Source organism: Heterostelium album, assembly GCF_000004825.1.
Source record: "Heterostelium album PN500 unplaced genomic scaffold PPL_scaffold6, whole genome shotgun sequence".
Lineage (NCBI taxonomy): Eukaryota > Evosea > Eumycetozoa > Acytosteliales > Acytosteliaceae > Heterostelium > Heterostelium album.
The window spans coordinates 995,837-1,014,447 of record NW_008805068.1 but is presented as its reverse complement, the minus strand read 5'-3'; the positions used below and the strand labels follow the sequence as shown (position 1 = coordinate 1,014,447).

Genomic DNA, 18,611 nt, shown 5'->3' with positions numbered 1-18,611 from the left:
TATTTAAGTTTTTTTTTTTTTTTTTTTTAATAAAAGATATGTTAACAATATTATTGGTGCTTTTTAATATGCTATTATTATTATTATTTCTCTGATAAAAATAGTGAGCCATCAGGTACCAATCCGGCCTCAGATAGTGTTTGATGTAATTCGGTTAGTTGTCTCTTTGGATAGTTGGTTGATAGTATAAAGTTATCGATAGACTCTTCTATTTTGGTGTCTACAAAATCTAAAACCACTTGAATTGTATCGGTTTGATTGAAGTTTCTCTGTACTCTTGAACCATCGACCAGTCTGATTGCCAGTCTTGTGATGTTTGTCTTTGGTTCCACCAAAAAATTTGATTCCTTTGCACGTTTAATCTCTATGAGTCTATTGTGTGCGTTGACACGCTCCTGTTCTTCTCTAAGCAATCTATCTTCTTCCTCCTGTTTCAAGCGTTCCTCTTCTCTTGCTCGTCTCTCTTTTTCTTGATCCTCTCTAAGTGAAATTTCATATGCCTCATCTTGTTCCATTCTAATCATTCTATCTTGTTCTCTTAAATCACTGTGTTTGTGAAAAAAACAAACATAAAAAGTTAGTTTAATAATCATTAGTGAGCAAGCTTATGAGCTTTTAATAATTTCTACATACTGGTCAGCTTTTGCAGCAATAAGAGATGGCTCATAGGTTGAAGCGGAATTTGTGAGAAGATTTATAATGTTTTCAGAGTTCAATGAGGAACCTTGGAAATATTCTAAACGCAATGTCTGAGAACCGTTTGAAATTCCCTGTATATTATTACAACAAACTATTGCCAAGTAGGGAAAGGTCGATGCCTCTAAATTATTCGATATTAACAGTCCATTAGAGTAAGCAACATCACATCCCCATATAATAAAATTCTCATCTATAAATCTAGAGAATGATTCTGTAAAAATAACATCTCTAAATATATAAAGATGATTTGTTAGTTATATATCACTGCAGCTGTCATTTGATTGATGTTTTCAACATACCGACAAAATTGTTGAGCACCTGGATGACTGCCTGAATGTACATAAACAATTAACAGTTTAAATTGTGAACGAGCATACTGTACAGCATCGTTGTATGATGTATTTCTAAACTCTGGATGTTGGCTGCCATACAATCCGTATAAATCAAGTAAAAACCGATTGGTCTCGTCAGTTGGACTTAGAGTTGAGCCATAGACATATCTTGCTACAAATACAGAAAAATAAGATTCGTTTAAGTTAGTAAAGAGTTTTCCTCATAGAGCGTTCTGTTGACAAGAGAGTACACTCTCTGGCGAAATGACGATAATTACTTAAATAATTTATAGTATTATAAAAATAGTTTGAAAGTATAAATGGTTGTGGATTGTGTGGTCTATTGATGTGATTCATGGTTGGTATATAGTAGTGTGATTCTTTGATGTTTGGATTGTAGTTATATTTTGTTCTTAGGGTTCTAATTTTGTTTTTTGAGGGTATTGAGGTTGGAACGTATTGATGATATGTTTGGTAATCGTCTTCGTCTTCGTCGTCTTCAGTTAAATGTCTAATGAGTGCGTATATAGTGAATCCGAGACCAAAACACACAACACCTGAAGCAACAACAACAGTTGATCGATTCGCACCACTTAGTAGAAGAGTAGCAGCACTTGGAATGGACTCTAGTTTCTTTGTGACACCACGAATATTATTCAATAGTCTGATACGATCTACGCTACGCAAACAATGAACAACAGCAACAGGAATGATAGGAACACTTGAATCTACCCAGTATTTCAATGAATGTGATTGATTATTAATCAACGTATTATTATTATTATTGTTGTTGTTGTTGTTATTCACAGCAAGTTTATTATTTAGTAAATCTTGTTTATCTTGTTGTTGTTTGTTGTTGTCTGGTATTAGTGGTTGTTCCTGTTGTAACTCCTCTTCAAGTTGATAATTATTATTGATTCTTTCTGCCACCTCTTAACTTTTCAATTACATACAATAATATGTTTATTGTATTGTAAAAAAATAAAAAAAAATGAAATTTTAATTTTTTGATGAATTTTTATTTAATTAATTATATTAAATTAAATATGTAAAATAAATAGATTTTATATTAAATAATGTAAATATATAAAATCTTTATAAATTTTAATTAATAACAAAAAAAAAATGAAAAGCTTTTTTTTTTTTTTTATAATTTATTTTGTTTTGTTTTATTTATCATTATTATTTTTATTTTTTTGAAATCAAAACAAAATTACGTTTTGTGAATGCAATTCAAAGTATTTATTTATATTTTTATGCTTTGCTAACTTTTTGCTGTTGAGTTTGGTTTTTTTTTAGTTAATTGGTTTTGTTTGGATTGATTTGATGAATTGATTCAATGGATATTAGATTTTTTAAAATCAATGAATTATTAGAGTATCTAATATTAGACTAATGATGTTGATTTTGAGGATGTTGAACTGTTTGATGTTGGTTGATCAGTGAATGATAGACCGAATTGTTTCCAACAATCGACAATACCTTTGACGAGGTTGCTGATAGCATCGTCGTTGTGTACTGGTGAAGGTGTAAGACGGAAACGCTCGGTTCCTTTTGGCACGGTTGGGTAGTTGATTGGTTGCACGTAGATACGATGTTTCTTCATGAGATAGTCTGACATCTTCTTGCAGAGTGCAGAGTCACCTACGATCAATGGAACGATGTGCGATGGCGACTCGAGCAATGGCAGCTTGGCGTCACGCAACGACTGCTTTAGACGATCGGTACGTTCACGATGCATTGCTCTTTCGCGCTCCGACTTTTTCAAGTAGTTCACGGAGGCACGCGCACCTGCAGCAATCGAAGGTGGCAATGAAGTGGTAAAGATAAAACCTGGAGACAACGAACGGATCGTGTCGATAATATGACGATTCGACGCGATGTAACCACCGTACACTCCAAATGCTTTACCTAGTGTTCCAGAGATGATGTCAATACGATGCATAAGGTTGTCACGCTCACAGACACCGGCACCACGAGGTCCGTACAATCCGACGGCGTGCACCTCATCGATAAAGGTGAGTGCTTTGTACTTGTCGGCGAGATCGCAAATCTTTTCGATTGGCGCAATCGTTCCGTCCATGGAGTAGACCGACTCAAAGATAATGAGCTTTGGACGTGCCGGGTCGATCTTCTTGAGAAGCGACTCGAGGTGGTCGACGTCGTTGTGACGGAACACGTACTTTTCGAGACGCGAGTTTCTAATACCCTCGATGAGAGACGCGTGATTCTTGGCATCAGAGAGGATTACACACTCTGGAAGAGCAGCGGCGATCGATGTCACAGCCGAGACATTGGCGACGTAGCACGAACCAAACACCAAGGCATTGTCCTTGTAGTGAAGATCGGCCAACTCACGCTCCAAACGAACGTGTTCCGAGGTTGTTCCAGAGATGTTACGAGTACCTCCGGATCCTGCTCCCATACGACGAATCGAGTTGGTCATTTCATTCAACACCAATTCGTTCTGACCCATACCGAGATAGTCGTTGCTACACCAAACAGCGACCTCACCTTCAGCACCCAATTCCTGATCCAAATCCAACAACTCCTCATCCTCGATCATCTCTATCTCTTGTTTATGAAGAATTTGTGCACCTGAAACTAAACTATTGATATTCTGTTGTGGTTGTTGTTGTTGTTGTAGCAGCTGTTGATCTGAATAATCTACATTTGAGTACTTCTTGGCATATGGGAATTGACCAACTTGTCTTTGGATGGTGGTGAACACACGATATCTTCCTTCTTCCTTGAGATTATCGATGACCTCTTCGAAATTCTCTTGATAGTGGAACGATGCTTGTTTGTTGTTCTGCATTTGATGTTTGCATTGCTCCTTCTCAATCATATCCTTGACGATCTTCTCCTCAATAACAAGTTGACTTTGTTGTGGGTCAATCAAATGTGACAATACTTTCAAACCTTGTTCTCCACCCTTTTATAATTATTTAAATTAAAATTACTATTGATTCTTGGATTTTGAAAATTGATAACAAATAATAATAATAATAACTTACATCTTGTTTAATACCCTCTTCAACAACACCAGCAAATGGACATTTTTCAAAGAAATCCTTTGCATTCTCTGGTGTGAGTGATGTTGGATGAGAAGGAGTGATCTGTTGAACCTGTTGAACGGAACTGGCAACGGTACGACTGGTGTGCAAGAATGGACATACTCTATTCAATACATTCAATGCTTGACCGCTTCTACTACTAATGTTTGAAAACATCTTCTACCCTTTCTTTTATTTTAATTTAGTGATTCTAAACAATATTTTTATTATTACAATGCTAATACTAAATTTCTAATAAAATAAAAACTATTAAATTAATATATTTGTTTGATTTTATTTGAATGAACGATTAATCGTTTTTTATTGTAATCTTGATGGTTTTATATCAGTAGAAATTGATTGTTTTTTATTTATTTTAAATTAATTTAAATATATATCTATTGGTTATTTGATTGCGAGTGTTGTGTGTGCATGAGAGGGTTGATCATTCTGTCTGTGTGGTATATTTTTTCATTTTGTACAAACTAGTTTTTTTTTTGTTCATTCGAAATGTGTAGATTGTTTTATGATTATAAACAAAGTATTCTTTTTGTTGTAGATAGATAGACTTACAGATTTTATGATATATTAAATCAAGATAGAGATTTATATTAATTTTCGTTTTTCGAAAATAAAAAAAGAGAGAACTGTCCACTTGGTTTAATTGATTCGATACTTTTTTAATGATCACTCTGTCAACCCCAGACAGAAAATTCTATCTACTAAAATTTAAAAAAAAAAATGAAAAAAAATGATTTAGATTTATTTAAAATAGAAAAAAATAAAAATCAAATTATATTGTCAATATTTTTTTGTGATACAATGATGCCGTTGACAATCTTGGTTTCTCTTGGTGTCGACATCATCATGTTTTTCTTTTGACGCATAAAAATAGTCATTAGAAATACAACCAAAGTCAGTGATATAAAGATAAAATAATAATCAAAACATTCGTAGTTATTGACTACCAATATAATGATTCCGCATATTATACCTGAAAAGTGACCCTTTTTGTTTAAAATTTAATAGTTAGTTAATTAAATAAGCAAGAAGACCTTTTGAAACTATGTAATTACATACTATAAAACTTGCATTTGGAATAATAATACTTGATAGTAGCAGACTGGAGATGGGTGTGATTAGCCACCGATTGATGCCACTCATGTAGCTTATTAGTACCAGTAAACCAAAACAAACACATGAATATCCAACATATTCTCTGTGTAGAATATCGGAATTAGATACAACCAGATTGCCAATTGCGCCGAGCTGATTGTATATCAAATTCATTAGAATCACTTTTAGTACAACAGTTGTAATTATCAAGATTAATGTATATTTTAAATATGAAGATAGTCCAACCTAATTTAATCAAACTAAACCTATTAATTAAGCATTTTTATTTGAATTACAATTTTAGCAACATACATTTGACTCTAGATATCTCATATTCCATAGTGATACACAATTAAATAGCAAATGAACAAGATTTGCATGTGAAAATGTTGAGGTTATTGCTCTCCAATATTGTTTATTCATCACCACATTCTGATAGCTAAAAGATACCTCTGAAAGATCTATATTATATTGTTGTTGATACAACCACACTAATACATTAATAGCTATAACTGATGATGTCCCAACATTCGAACATATTAAATCAATAACATTAGAGATCATAATTAGTTTGAAAATTGAATTGAAAAAAAAAACAAACACAAACAAAGTAAAAAAATAAAATAAATTAATCATATATTAAAAAAAATGGTGTTTTATTATATCTTTTAGTATCTTGAAACAATGACACCATTAACTATTCTTCTTCTTGATTGAAAAGGATTTAAAGATGATAATATTTCCAATAGATTACCTGATGACGAATTCTGGTAGGTCAATATCATTGTAAGAATTAACACCGAATAAAAGTATAGATCGAAGACTTTAAAGTATGAAGAGGCTGAGATGATTGCACCGGCAACAATTCCAGCCAAGTGACCCTGTGTTATATAACATTGTTTTTTTTTAATAAGTATGATGTAATTTTAATGGTAAAATTAAAGATATTATTACTTACAATAAAATGTGCATTTCGGTTGAAAATCTGGGTAATGATTAATGAATACAATGCAGTTCTAGCAGATGACATTATTCCGTATCGAAAGGTTGAAATGACCAACAGACCAAACAAGACACCAGAATATCCGAGCGACTCAACATCCATCAGTCTTTGACCATTGCCAGATAGTTGCTTTGAGATTATAATTTCAACAACCACGCATGTAATGATTAACATGAATGTGTATTGTAAATATCTGAATGATCCCTCCTGAAAAAAATTTTTTTAAACAAAATACATAATTAGTTGAATGAAATTTAAAAAAAAAAAAATTGAAATAGACTAGAATGATTGATCTTTAAGTATACATTACCGTTTCTTCAATTGATTTCAGGTCAATTAGTGAAACACAATTCAATACTAAATGAATTAGTCCACTGTGTGAAAATATCGAGAGTAGAGTTCTACGGTATTCACCTTTGAGAGCTCGGTTGCAACTGCTGGTAAGATGATATGGTCCTATATCATAGTTGAATTGATATAACCATATCGATATGATGAGCATCATCATAATAGAGGTTCCAGGTGTCAAACTTTGTAACGATTCCAAAACATGAAAACCTGCAAAAATAAGATTAATTTCATTATATAAACTTATGGGGTCCATTTTCAAGAGATAATGTTTTTCTTGTAAAAAAGAGAACTGATTATATTTAAAAAAAAAAAAATTAACGATTAATGTTTAATAAAATTTCAAAAATAAAACATTGATTTTTAATCAAAAGATCTTTTGATCCCTCATTTAGAATTTTCAGATTTTAAAAAATTTACTTAAATCATAATTCCTGAAAAAGTTGTTTAAGTGGATAATTAAATTAAACAATGAATAGTCACTTTAATTTTATTAAAAAGAAATTCATATTCAAAACAAAAAAAAAGATAATAGAATAGTAAATATCTTGTAGTTTAATGCTTAAAGTTTTTAAATAATATTGATAGAACATTTGTTCATGTAAGTGTAAATGATGAGAATCTTTCTCATTACTCCGAAGATATTGGTGATTATTGATATGAAGCCAGTCTTATATTCTTTATGGAAAAGTAGTAGATGGATTCGAATTGAAGACCAAAAATAGATGAGTTTGGAAATTTTACTTCTTTAGTTGTTTCTTACGATTCATTGTGCTTAACAAAGTGCTAAGAAGAAGTTTCCTATTATTGTTTTGAAAATTATTGTTGAGATTCTTATTGCCATTATAGATTTCGAAATTCTTGAAATTTAATTCATCTAAGAATTGAACTGAGGAAGTATTTATATTTGATGTTGACATTTTATTTTTATTGAAAAATGTAGAAAAAAGAATATAATAAAATAATATTATTGTTTTTAATGATTTGAACATTGAGTTTAAACATTTATACCCTTTGAGTTAGAAATGATTGACAAATTCCTTAAGTTTGTACGAAGATAATTTTAATTGTCCAAACTGAGTTTTTGATGATTAACTTTTTTTTTTGTAATGGACAAAAATAAAAATCTGTTCCATATTTTTTTGATAGACTTCAAAAATATTGTGAGTTTGTCAATCATGAAAATTCAATCAAAAGAATCTATCTTTGTCAATTTACAAATAATCAATTATAAGCCAATAATATATAATACTCTATTTATTTTAATCCGCCTACTATTACATTTTTACAATCTTGTGCTCTAATTTAAAAACAATGACGAGTCATTGGGGAAACCACGTTCTGTGAGGAAACTGGCGTATGCAATGAGACATCTATAACTGAATGGATCTACTTCAAGACTTCTGAGGAAATAAGATTCTGCCTTTTCGGTTCTGTCACAACGCACCAAAAATCTGGCATAAAAGAATAAAATTACAGGTCCTTTCGGGTTGGCATCGATAGCTCTCAGGAAATAACGATCGGTGTTGACAACGGCAGGGTCATTCATTGAGAAGCAAACATTGGACATATTCTTACCCTCGCTAGCGCTGAACTCCAAGATCTTACACCAGGTCTGAGCACAGAGCTGCAGTGTTTCCTTGTTGTTTGGATTGGAGATGAGTGCCAACTCGAATCTCTTTCTGGCTTTGTGCAGCAGATGCAGTGCTGTCGAGTGCGAAGTCTCTGCCATCGCCTTTGCATAAAAGAATGTACCCTCTGCATTGGTGACGAGATCGGTATGCTTTACACGCACACTAATCTTTTTCAAATCAGAGTTATTGAATGGTTTATATGGATTCCAAAGCAACTGAGTGGTATCTGCAACCTTTTCAATGGTTCTCTTTCTAAATTTGAGGTGTGTCATATCACGGAATCTTGCAAACAGTAAATGTCTACCGAGAACAACCTTTCCAGATTTCTGACTGATCAAACGATCTTCCAAGAGGTCGCGTAACTTCCAGCCGCTCGGGAGAATCATCGTTGGTTTCTTGCTGACTTGACCTGCATCCATTGAGCTGGCGATATTGAAATTACTTCCACTGGATCCACCATTGAAATTAATTGTATTGTTATAGTTGTGTTGATTGGTGGTTGAACCTGAACCTCCCATACTGCTACTCATACTGTTTCTATTGTTTTGATTATTCTGTACATTTACAACGACCGAAGGAACCTGATAGATATAAAACTTGGAGTACAACTCTTGCGATACCGTTTGCTCCCAGAACTCCTCTGTGTTGAAACCTGGTTTTGTTGATTCACCGAATACCATATTCAAAAAGTTGGTAGTCAGCTGAATGTAGGGTGCACAAAGTGGTTGTTTGAAATTCTTCATTGTGTCACGTAGTCTTCTTCTCAAGTCATTCTTTAGCACTCTGGCAATTGCTTCGATGAGCAATACAAAACCAGCATCTCTATCGTCGACTACCACCAACATATGACCGATCCAACGCATGTTGATACCATGACGATGGAACTGCTCTGGAATGTGTACACCGCCACTGAGAAGATCGCCATTCTCCAACGACTCCTTGATTAAACCTTTGAGACGTGTCGATATTCTGGGTATCAAGTCATTGAGCAGTCTCTGCGTGGCTTCCTTTACTTCGTTGTTGTGTGCCTGTCTGTCTTGGTCGTGTTTCAAGAAACCAGAGAATGCGTCTGAGCACAGCGGTTTCAGATGACTCTTAAGGAACTCGGGTCTGAACAACTGGAAAAGATGACCACCTTGCACTGAGAGATCCGGATAGGTCGGTGGGAAAGTACGACTGAAATCTACAAGATAGAAACGACCGTCGGTACCGATATGTCCTTCTACATCGGTGGCCGAATAGACAAGAGAAGGTGGTTTCTGTGTTCCACCGTAATGTGCCTTTAGATTGAGTGATTGTGAGAGTTGTTTCATGACTTCGAGCGATGGTTCGTGCAGTGCGTGTACAGTCAGACCCATGTCACTGGATCCATAGACAATAGTACTGGCGTCTATTGCCGAAGAAATCGGTAGTACACTCATAGCAATCAAACGATAACCCATGAAATCGACCAGCGCCATCAAGGGAACACACAGTCCATTGATTGGACAATTCAAAGTTGCCATACAACCCTTTAGCTCTTGACCTCCAACCTTGGCGCCTCCCCACTCGCCATATACACCATGAGGCGAACCACCAGCAAATTTGAACAATACATTTCTAACGATATATTTATCACCACCGAGATGACCACCCAGAGACTTTGGTTTGATAGTCTTTTCCTGTAGGAATCGCTCTTCAATGATGATTCTACCGTAGGTCTTTACAATGTGAATGAAATCCTGTGAGATGTGAAGAAGATCCGTACTGATCTCTTGTAGATTATAAAGATTGGTATCCAACGATGGAATATCACGGAACTTGAGAACGACCTCTTGGAATCTATCGTTGAGATCCGATGAGTAGATGCCATCGGATTCCCATTCAGGTTCGGTTGTTGTTGACGGGTGATCGCCAGTGGTATGTGGCACAATGCTTGTTGTTGTTGTGGTGGTGTTGATATCGCTCGATGACATTCTAACGTTGGAAGGTATTGGATGGCTTGCTCCACTACTGGCGATATTAGTGTTACCATGACTATGATGAGAACTGTTTTCATCGTAGGGATTGACGTCCTCTTGGTCGTCGGTTACAAAGTGTTTGTCTTGAAGATTGGTCTTACTAGAGATTGCTTCCTCCATGTCTTCAGCATCCAGATTATAGCTGTTATCCTCTCTGCCACCACCACAAGAAGAGCCAATAATAGATCCAACAACACTATCTGTATCACTATGCTCAATATGTATAGTTGGATTAGAAGCAGCAACAAAGATTGCATTCGACGACAACGATATTCCCGTTAATAATCTTGGTTTCGATTGTGGTTGATCTGCTGGAACAACACCTAAAACATGATTATTAAAACTAGAATTACTACTACTATTGTTACTGCTACTGCTGATAATGTTATTATTATTATTATTATTTGAACTACTACTATTTGAACTATTATCATCATCATTATTGCTATTATTATTATTACTGCTATTACTGCTATTAATATTATTATTATTATTGTTGTTGTTATTGTTTTTATCATTATCAGCATCATCAGGATATTTATAATCGTGTGTTGGTTGACCTAAAATCGATTGATTTGTTCTATTTTCTTTGAGTGGGAATGCCTTTGAGAATGTTGAATCTGTTGGCGAGTTTGATGTTGGTGATGAATTCAAGGCAGTGATACTGGCTATATGCTCTCCAATCAATCCCATACTATGATGATTGATATTGGTGTAGTTGTTTTCAATGACTGGGATCGACTGGCTTGGATTCGGTATGAGAAAAGTGGACAATGGTACGACTTGCCCACTGCTTGTCGATGGCAGACTACCGGTGCTGTAAGATCCGGTTTGGGAGAGCGCCGCTGGACCATGTTGTTGTGGGTTAATCAATGAAGAGGTTGACGAAGATTTAGTTTGATTTAAACGTCGCTCCTCTATAAGCTCTTCGACCATCGATCTTGTCCAGCCTTGTTGTTGCAGTTCCTCACCGAACGCCTGATATCCGTAGGCTTCGTGGAAAGATCGATTAGGGTGTTCGGGAGTACCCGTTGATTTCGGTGATTGTGACGAAACAGACAATGCTTCGAGCTGTGACAACGGTGTCTTGCGATCTGCAAGTGGTGAAGATGATTTCATCAATGATATACCTAACATCATTGGTGATCCATTTGCAATATTTGATTGATTAAGTGTTGCATTTACATTATTACTATTACTGTTATTACTGTTACTGTTATTATTGTTGTTGCTGTTATTGCTGTTGTTGTTGTTAATATTTGATGAACTATTTCTAAGTAATGTTGTAGTATTGGTATCATCTACAACAGTAGTGGAAGTTGTTGTTGTGGTGGTAGTTGTAGTGGTTGTAGTGGTGGTGGTTAGGATTGGTGTTGTTGCAGATGTAGTGATGATTGCAGATGCCCCTGGATTAAGATTTAGTGATGCATTGTTGTTGGCTGCAAAGTTTGTCATTCTCATGCCATTCTGTGGTTTGGGTGGAGGTGTAGTTGGAATTGGAACCTGAAGGATGGCAGCTCTTCTCTTGATGAACTGATCCTGTGTGGTCGGTGGTGTCAGTGGCGATGGACCTTGTTGTACGGTGGGTGACACCATGCTACGAACAGTGCTCTTGTCAATCGATGTCGACGAACTAGATGCACTGCTCTTTACTTTCTTCTTACTCTTTGTAGTACCACCAGAGGTTGTCGATGCATCCGATGAAGATAATCCAAGATTGACGCCTGCACTTGATGAACTCATCATATTACTATTGTTGTTGTTGTTATTATTATTATTGTTGTTGTTGTTACTGTTGTTATTGTTAATGTTACTACTGTTAATATTGTTGATACCACTGATGGAACCGCCAATTGACGGACCCATACTCTGTGTCATCATTATATTGCTAGAGTTACCGGTGGAATTGTTCGACCCACTCGCACCACCACCGGTCATAATCATACCGCCAGACATACTGAGAATACTACCACTACTACTACTGCTACTGTTACTGCTACTGCTGCTCAGATTATTGTAGATCTTTGAGATGATACCAGAAGATTTCTTTTTACCTTCTTTTCCACTGCTGCTGCTGCTGCTATCTTTATGTTCTTTACTGTTTCGGTCTTTTCCACTACCGCCAAGACTACCAGAGGCAGAGTTACTTCCTCCACTCGAACCTTCTTTGTTACTGCTACTACCATTATTGCTATTATTATTATTGTTGTTGTTATCGAGTAGTGCCAGTGAGTTCAAGATACGTCTTGTCATGGTTGAGAATACTTCATCGATGTTCTCACTGGTGAGCGATGAACATTCGATTCCAATTTGTTTGTTCTGGTTACACCAGGCAGCCAACATCTCAGAGCTAACCTGTTTATCTAAATCCGACTTGCATCCCGTCAAGATGATCGGTGTCGTCGGAGCAACGAACCTCTTCACATCGGAATACCACTTGGATATTGCTTTTTCAAATGATTCTTTTGATGATACATCATATGCAATAATAATACCCTGCACACCTCTATATATATATATATATATATATTAAATGATAATGTTTTAATATATATATTGTTGGTTTATAATATAATGATCAACAACCACCAAACTACTTACTTATAAAATGAAGATGTCAAATGTGCAACTTTCTCTTGACCGAATGTATCCCAAATCTGTAATCTAACATTCTTACCGTTGATCTCAACAAATTTTGTTTTCTATACGATGAAAATGATAATAATGATGACGATGATATATTAATATATATATATATATATATATATATGGTGATAGATAATTAAACAATAAGCAATACATACAGCAAAATCTAATTTAACAGTAGGATCATTTAGAAATGAATTCTCTGTATATCTTAATATCATTGAACTCTAGTTTATTGTTATTTATTATCAATCAATTAGTATATATATATTTAGAACAGAATTTGATTAAATTACCTTTCCAACTCCATTTTCACCTATAACAGAGATCTTTAGAGGTTGTTGATGTTTGTCTGCTGACATTTTTTATAGATTCTATAACAACAAAGCTATCTTTTGTTTGTAAAACACTGTGTTGATATATATTTTATAATATAAACTATATTATATTATATTAAATCTATATAAAAAAAAAGATATATAAATCTTTTTTTTAATTTATTATTTTTTTTTATAATATGTTATGATTCTAAATTTATTTTAATTTTTTTAAAAGGTATCTTTTCTAAATATATAAATTATTATGATTTATATTTATAATAAAACTAAATGTATTTATTTTTAAAAAAAAAAAAACAATCAAATTATTTAAATTAATAAATTATTATAATTTGTTTGAAAAAAACTGATTAAACTGTTTTCATTTCGATCACCCAAATTTTAGTGGTCAAAACAAAAAAAAAAAAAAAAAAAGTTGGTGCAAAAAAAAAAAAAAATTAAGAGTTGGAGTGTTTAAATGTGTATTGCGGCATTGGAATAGCGTTTACAAACGACACCACTCTTTAGTTGACTTTCTTCTTGTCTCGGACTACTACTAATTTGCAACCATTTATACTGATTGCGAACATATATTTTCTACAATATGCACTGGTGACACTATTATTCTAGAAGAAGAGTGCAGATTTGATTCTACCATATTCAGCTTAAAACCAATACTCAAAGAAAATAAATAATCTAAATGATATTAACTTGATCAACTAATAAAAGTAGTAATAATAATAATAATAAATTTAGTTGAAGAGCTGATGAGCTTGAAAAATATTAAATATAATAAATCAGGTAATTAGTCAATAAATTATTAAACAGTATTTTAATTAGTTATTATGTTAGTTCTCTTTGAACAAATTCACAATGTTTATTGTAAAATCATAAGATATTGGGGTAGGAATTATGGGAATGGATAGATGATAATTTGTTATTATAGTTGTTTGTTGTTGTAGTAGTTTGTATTGTTATAAGTTGATAAAATGATTACATTGCTTCAAGTCTCTTAACAATCTCTTGGAATGATGGTCTTTGTGATGGATCTTCTGACCAACTATATAATAAGAATGATAAACTGTTAGTCTATATTTAAAGAGTAAATGATGATGATGATGATGATGAATAACTTACCATTCAGTAATTAATCTGGTGAATGGTGCAGAAACGTGAGGTGGTACAATTGGACGTAGTTTATGTTGACCGACGGATATGACGATTTGGAAGGTTGGCATGCCTTGGTATGGATCCTCGCGGGTTACAAGCTCCCAGAGTACAATTGCATAGGAGAAGATATCGGCCTTCTCAGTGTAGGGATCGTTTCTCAGTACTTCTGGAGCGGTCCAGCACGGTGTACCAACCGGTGTCATCGTTGTCTTCTTGTCGAGATGTTGTTTGAACCGAGTCGACAGTCCAAAGTCAGAGATCTTCACACGGAAGTGCTCGTCGACCAAAAGGTTGTGCGACTTGAGATCACGATGGATAATGATGGGATCACAACAATGGAGGTAGTTCATACCCTTGGCGATATCGAGTGCGATCGATTTCATGCGTGGCCAATCGAGCATCACCGATTGGTCGTGCAAAATGCGGTAGAGCGAACCACGCGACATCCACTCCATGACGATCAACACCTCGGGCGGGTTATTACAGGTTCCGAGGAATTGGCAGACATTCGGGTGACGCAGTTGCGACATTATAGCGGCTTCTTGTGCTAGTTCCGTGAGGAACTCCTCGTCGTCGTCCGAGAGCAACTTGGCTTTCTTGATGGCAACGGTAATGCCACGCCAAGTTCCAGTGAAAACCTCTGCACAACTGCCACGACCGATTCTATTCTGAATGACAATCTCACTCATTTCGATCGGTTTAATCTCAAAGAGTGTCTTATAGTCGGCGGTATTGAAAATAAACGGTTGTTGGGCATTCTCACCATTGATATTTCCATCGCCAATCTGTTGATATCCACGACGTTTCTGCCATCGCTGAACAGCAAAGTACACGACCACACCAGTTAAAAACACCGATGCAATACCAGTACCAATTGCAATCAATATAACTCTATCAAATTTATTATTACTTAATGGTTGTGATGGGACTATATATATTAATTGTATAACAAATAATTAGTTATAAAATTGTTCATAATAATAATAATGTTGATCAACAAAAAAAAACTAAACTTACAATAATAAAAACTAAAGTTGGCAGCCAAGTTTGGATATGAAAAGGTGGTACCGGAATCAAAACTGACTTGTAGTGTGACATTGTAGAATCCTTTGATGGTTTGAGGTACGACTGGCGATGAACATGAAACCATGGTGTCGTTGATGTAGGTGGCTTGCGAAGTGAGGTTACCGAATCTACAGACTGGACTACCGGTTTTTATAAAACCAGAGCCAGAAACATAGACAAGAGTGCCACCTCCAGCCGGACCCATCGATGGTGAGATCGAATTCACACGGAAACTGGTTGGTCCATAGAAGAATGTCACGGAAATCGATGACAGACATGTGATCGTCTCATTGTTTGTCGATTGAAACTGGAAGTAATTCGTAGAGCCATAGTTGTAGGTAGTCAACCCATTAGTATATGTCATAATATATGGATCGGAACTAGTAACACAATTAAGACAATCCGATGTATTCTTAACTGGTGGTGTAAATAATCCAAAGATTTCATCTAAAAAAAAAAAAATATAAAATAACCAAAACAATAACAAATAATTTGTTTGTTAGAACGATCGATCATGTTTGTTGTAGTAGTAGTTAGTTGTTAAGTAGTGATTACTTACCGTCTAGCAAAATAACCAATGCAGGGCCAGATGAAATGAAATGACCAAATACCTGTAGTATTGCTTTACGAAGTACGAGTACATCGCTCGATGGCAGTGGATCTTGGAATTGAATCTTGCCTTCGTTCCAGTTGGTGACGTCGTTGCTACAGCTGTAGTTTTGTAGCCAGTGTTCTGATGGATCGACGCAGCTCGAACACATCTGCTGTCCACCAGAGAAATTGAGTGTGAAAAATATGCTTTGCAGAGGTGGAATGTAGTTGTTACCGCCGCCTGGTACTTCGATTGAACCACTCGAACTACTGCTATCGCTGTTGGTGTTGGCAGACAACATACTTCGACCGTGCATGTACTCCAACTCTAAATGCTGTTGTTGCACCATTTGATATAACCTCAGAAGTCGATCGTTATATACTAATCTCTTTTTATTCTTGAAATCATTAAATACATTATCGGATTGTTTATATGTTTCTACATTATTATTATTATTATTACTATTATCATCATTAAAATCAATATTTCTACAATTTTGATTGTTGTTGTTTGTTTTGACGTCTGTACAAAGTTTTGTTGTTTTTGGTTGTGTTGTTGTTGTGGAAATACTATTTATTATTATATTATTATTAAGATTGCTATTATTATTATTATTATTATTTGCTAGTACAATACTATTATTAAATATTATTATAAGAAAACAAAATAATACTATAAATGAAGTTGATTTGTACATTCGTGTTGTTGCTGTTGGTGATGATCGACATCCTGACTTTGATATATGATTGGTTACTCTGTGCAACTGCTGTTGTACAGTTGATAGAGAATGCATAATAATACGCTATGTAATCTATGCATAAATAGTTGCAATCACCAAAATCTCGAATGCTATTATCGAATCGAATCTATCGTATCAAAAAATTCAACACTACACTCGTTACTATTGTTGTTGTGCTAATACTAATAAATACTCCTAAGCTACTTTACTTTATGTAATAAAATATATAAAAAAAAAAAAAAAAGAAGAAATTACAATTGTGTTATTTGATCTTGAGGAAAGATGTTGATTGTCGTTGTTATTGTCGTTGTCGTTGTAGTTGTTTATTGTTATTTGCAAAGATGTTAATAATGATAAAGATGTCAAAAAAAAAAAAAAAAAAAAAGGTAGAGTAGAGGTAAGTTGTTGTGAATGTGGTTGGTTGTTTTGTTAATCGATTGTTTGCTTTGCTTTATATCTATTTATCTAATGTATATTATTAAACTATTTAGGCTACTACTATCAATCTATTTTAGTAAGATGTGTTGTTATTGGTGTATGTGAACACATAAGAAAAATAAATATGCAATACAAAAAAATAATGAAAAAAAAAGATATAAAATTGTGTGTGAATGAGGACCTTTTTTTTGTATTTTTTTTTGTTTCACTATTCTTTGTTTGCAAAGGCTCAAAATCATAGCATGAAAAAAACCCCCCACGACAAAAAAGCTTTTATTTTATCATAAACTTTTCTATTCCCAGTGTCAAAAAAAAAAAAAAAAAAAAATTAAATCAAAATTTAAAGAAATCAAGGTGACCTTTTTTCATTAATATTGAATTATTGCCACCTCTTTGCGATAATATCTTTAATATTGGGAATAAAATAAAATAAAAAGATAATATTGCAAAGTATCTTATTTATTCATTAATTATCTTTTTTAAATTTAATTTTAATTTTGCTTTTTAAAAAATAGAAAAGAATAATAATTAAAATAGAATTAAAACAAAATAATTGTTTTTTCAAGAACAATCATAGATGATCACATGATCTCGAAAATTTATAAATAAATTTAAATTCTTGTGTGTGTGTGTTTAGTTCAACTTTAAAGTTGTTATAATTATTTTTAACCAGGATCGTGTTGTGTCGTTAAGAGATGTGCTAAATATGATTAAGATAGAGGATAAAGATGGAGATTACGTTGTAGGATCGCGTAAAAAATAAAGAATTCAACGCTATGCTATGTATACTTTGAACTGTTAAACCCAATAACAAATAATTATTTGTTTCACAAGACTATTTTTAACTGTACAGTCTGGAGTGAAGAGAAAGACAGAGGAGCAATGCATTGATAAATAAATATAAAAGGAGCAAAACTGAACTGATTTGAAATTGAATACAAATAAAACAAATACAAATACTTATACATATATATAAATATTAAACTTATTATTTATAACTTTAAACAAATATAAAAACAACAACAATGTCATCACAAGATTTAAAGGACCAATTGAAGACTGGAACCACTCTTAAGAGTACCACTACCAACGATAAGTCACAGCCATTGATCGAAAAGGATGTCAAGATTCAAAAGAACAATCATGATCAACTCTTGAAAGAAGTTTCGAATCCACCATCTTTGACTCCAACCACCACCGCCGACAGATCCAATCCAGTCATTGATTCCAGCGCTCATATCAGTGCAAATGGAAGAAACGCTTTATTAAATGATATCAAGAATCATGCAACCACAACCGCTTAAAATATCATCATACATACAAACCTAATACCATATATAATGTATATACTCACCTAAAAAAAAAAACAGTTATATGTAACCCTTTTTATCTATTTAAATAAAGTTTTAAATTCGATCGAAATATAAAATTATAACTTTTTATTTATTAATTGTTG

General features: G+C 33.9%; 5 protein-coding genes across 5 annotated transcripts; 1 reads left to right on the top strand and 4 right to left on the bottom strand.

Annotated features, from left to right (window-relative positions):
- Positions 1–83: 83 nt before the first annotated feature.
- Positions 84–4,264, bottom strand: hemA (5-aminolevulinate synthase; the record flags this gene model as incomplete). Its single annotated transcript, XM_020577830.1, has 6 exons — positions 84–546; positions 634–927; positions 999–1,203; positions 1,310–1,963; positions 2,514–3,966; positions 4,049–4,264. The coding sequence occupies 6 exons, from the start codon at positions 4,262–4,264 to the stop codon at positions 84–86; spliced, it is 3,285 nt and encodes a 1,094-aa protein (XP_020432278.1).
- A 1,607-nt stretch (positions 4,265–5,871) lies between these two features.
- On the bottom strand, positions 5,872–7,474 carry PPL_06979 (uncharacterized protein; the record flags this gene model as incomplete). Its single annotated transcript, XM_020577829.1, has 5 exons — positions 5,872–6,084; positions 6,162–6,413; positions 6,517–6,830; positions 6,975–7,036; positions 7,299–7,474. 5 exons carry the CDS (start codon positions 7,472–7,474, stop codon positions 5,872–5,874), a joined length of 1,017 nt encoding a protein of 338 aa, XP_020432277.1.
- Positions 7,475–7,854: 380 nt separating this feature from the next.
- comB (Rab GTPase domain-containing protein) lies at positions 7,855–13,196 on the bottom strand (the record flags this gene model as incomplete). Its single annotated transcript, XM_020577828.1, has 4 exons — positions 7,855–12,694; positions 12,790–12,890; positions 12,993–13,061; positions 13,131–13,196. The coding sequence occupies 4 exons, from the start codon at positions 13,194–13,196 to the stop codon at positions 7,855–7,857; spliced, it is 5,076 nt and encodes a 1,691-aa protein (XP_020432276.1).
- A 91-nt stretch (positions 13,197–13,287) lies between these two features.
- On the bottom strand, positions 13,288–18,043 carry PPL_06977 (uncharacterized protein; the record flags this gene model as incomplete). Its single annotated transcript, XM_020577827.1, has 8 exons — positions 13,288–13,293; positions 13,863–13,923; positions 14,149–14,211; positions 14,289–15,249; positions 15,339–15,833; positions 15,946–16,613; positions 16,652–16,707; positions 17,987–18,043. 8 exons carry the CDS (start codon positions 18,041–18,043, stop codon positions 13,288–13,290), a joined length of 2,367 nt encoding a protein of 788 aa, XP_020432275.1.
- Positions 18,044–18,180: 137 nt separating this feature from the next.
- On the top strand, positions 18,181–18,459 carry abnC (actobindin; the record flags this gene model as incomplete). The annotated part of the gene is made up of 1 exon (XM_020577826.1): positions 18,181–18,459. One exon carries the CDS (start codon positions 18,181–18,183, stop codon positions 18,457–18,459), a length of 279 nt encoding a protein of 92 aa, XP_020432274.1.
- Between the last annotated feature and the right edge of the window lie 152 nt (positions 18,460–18,611).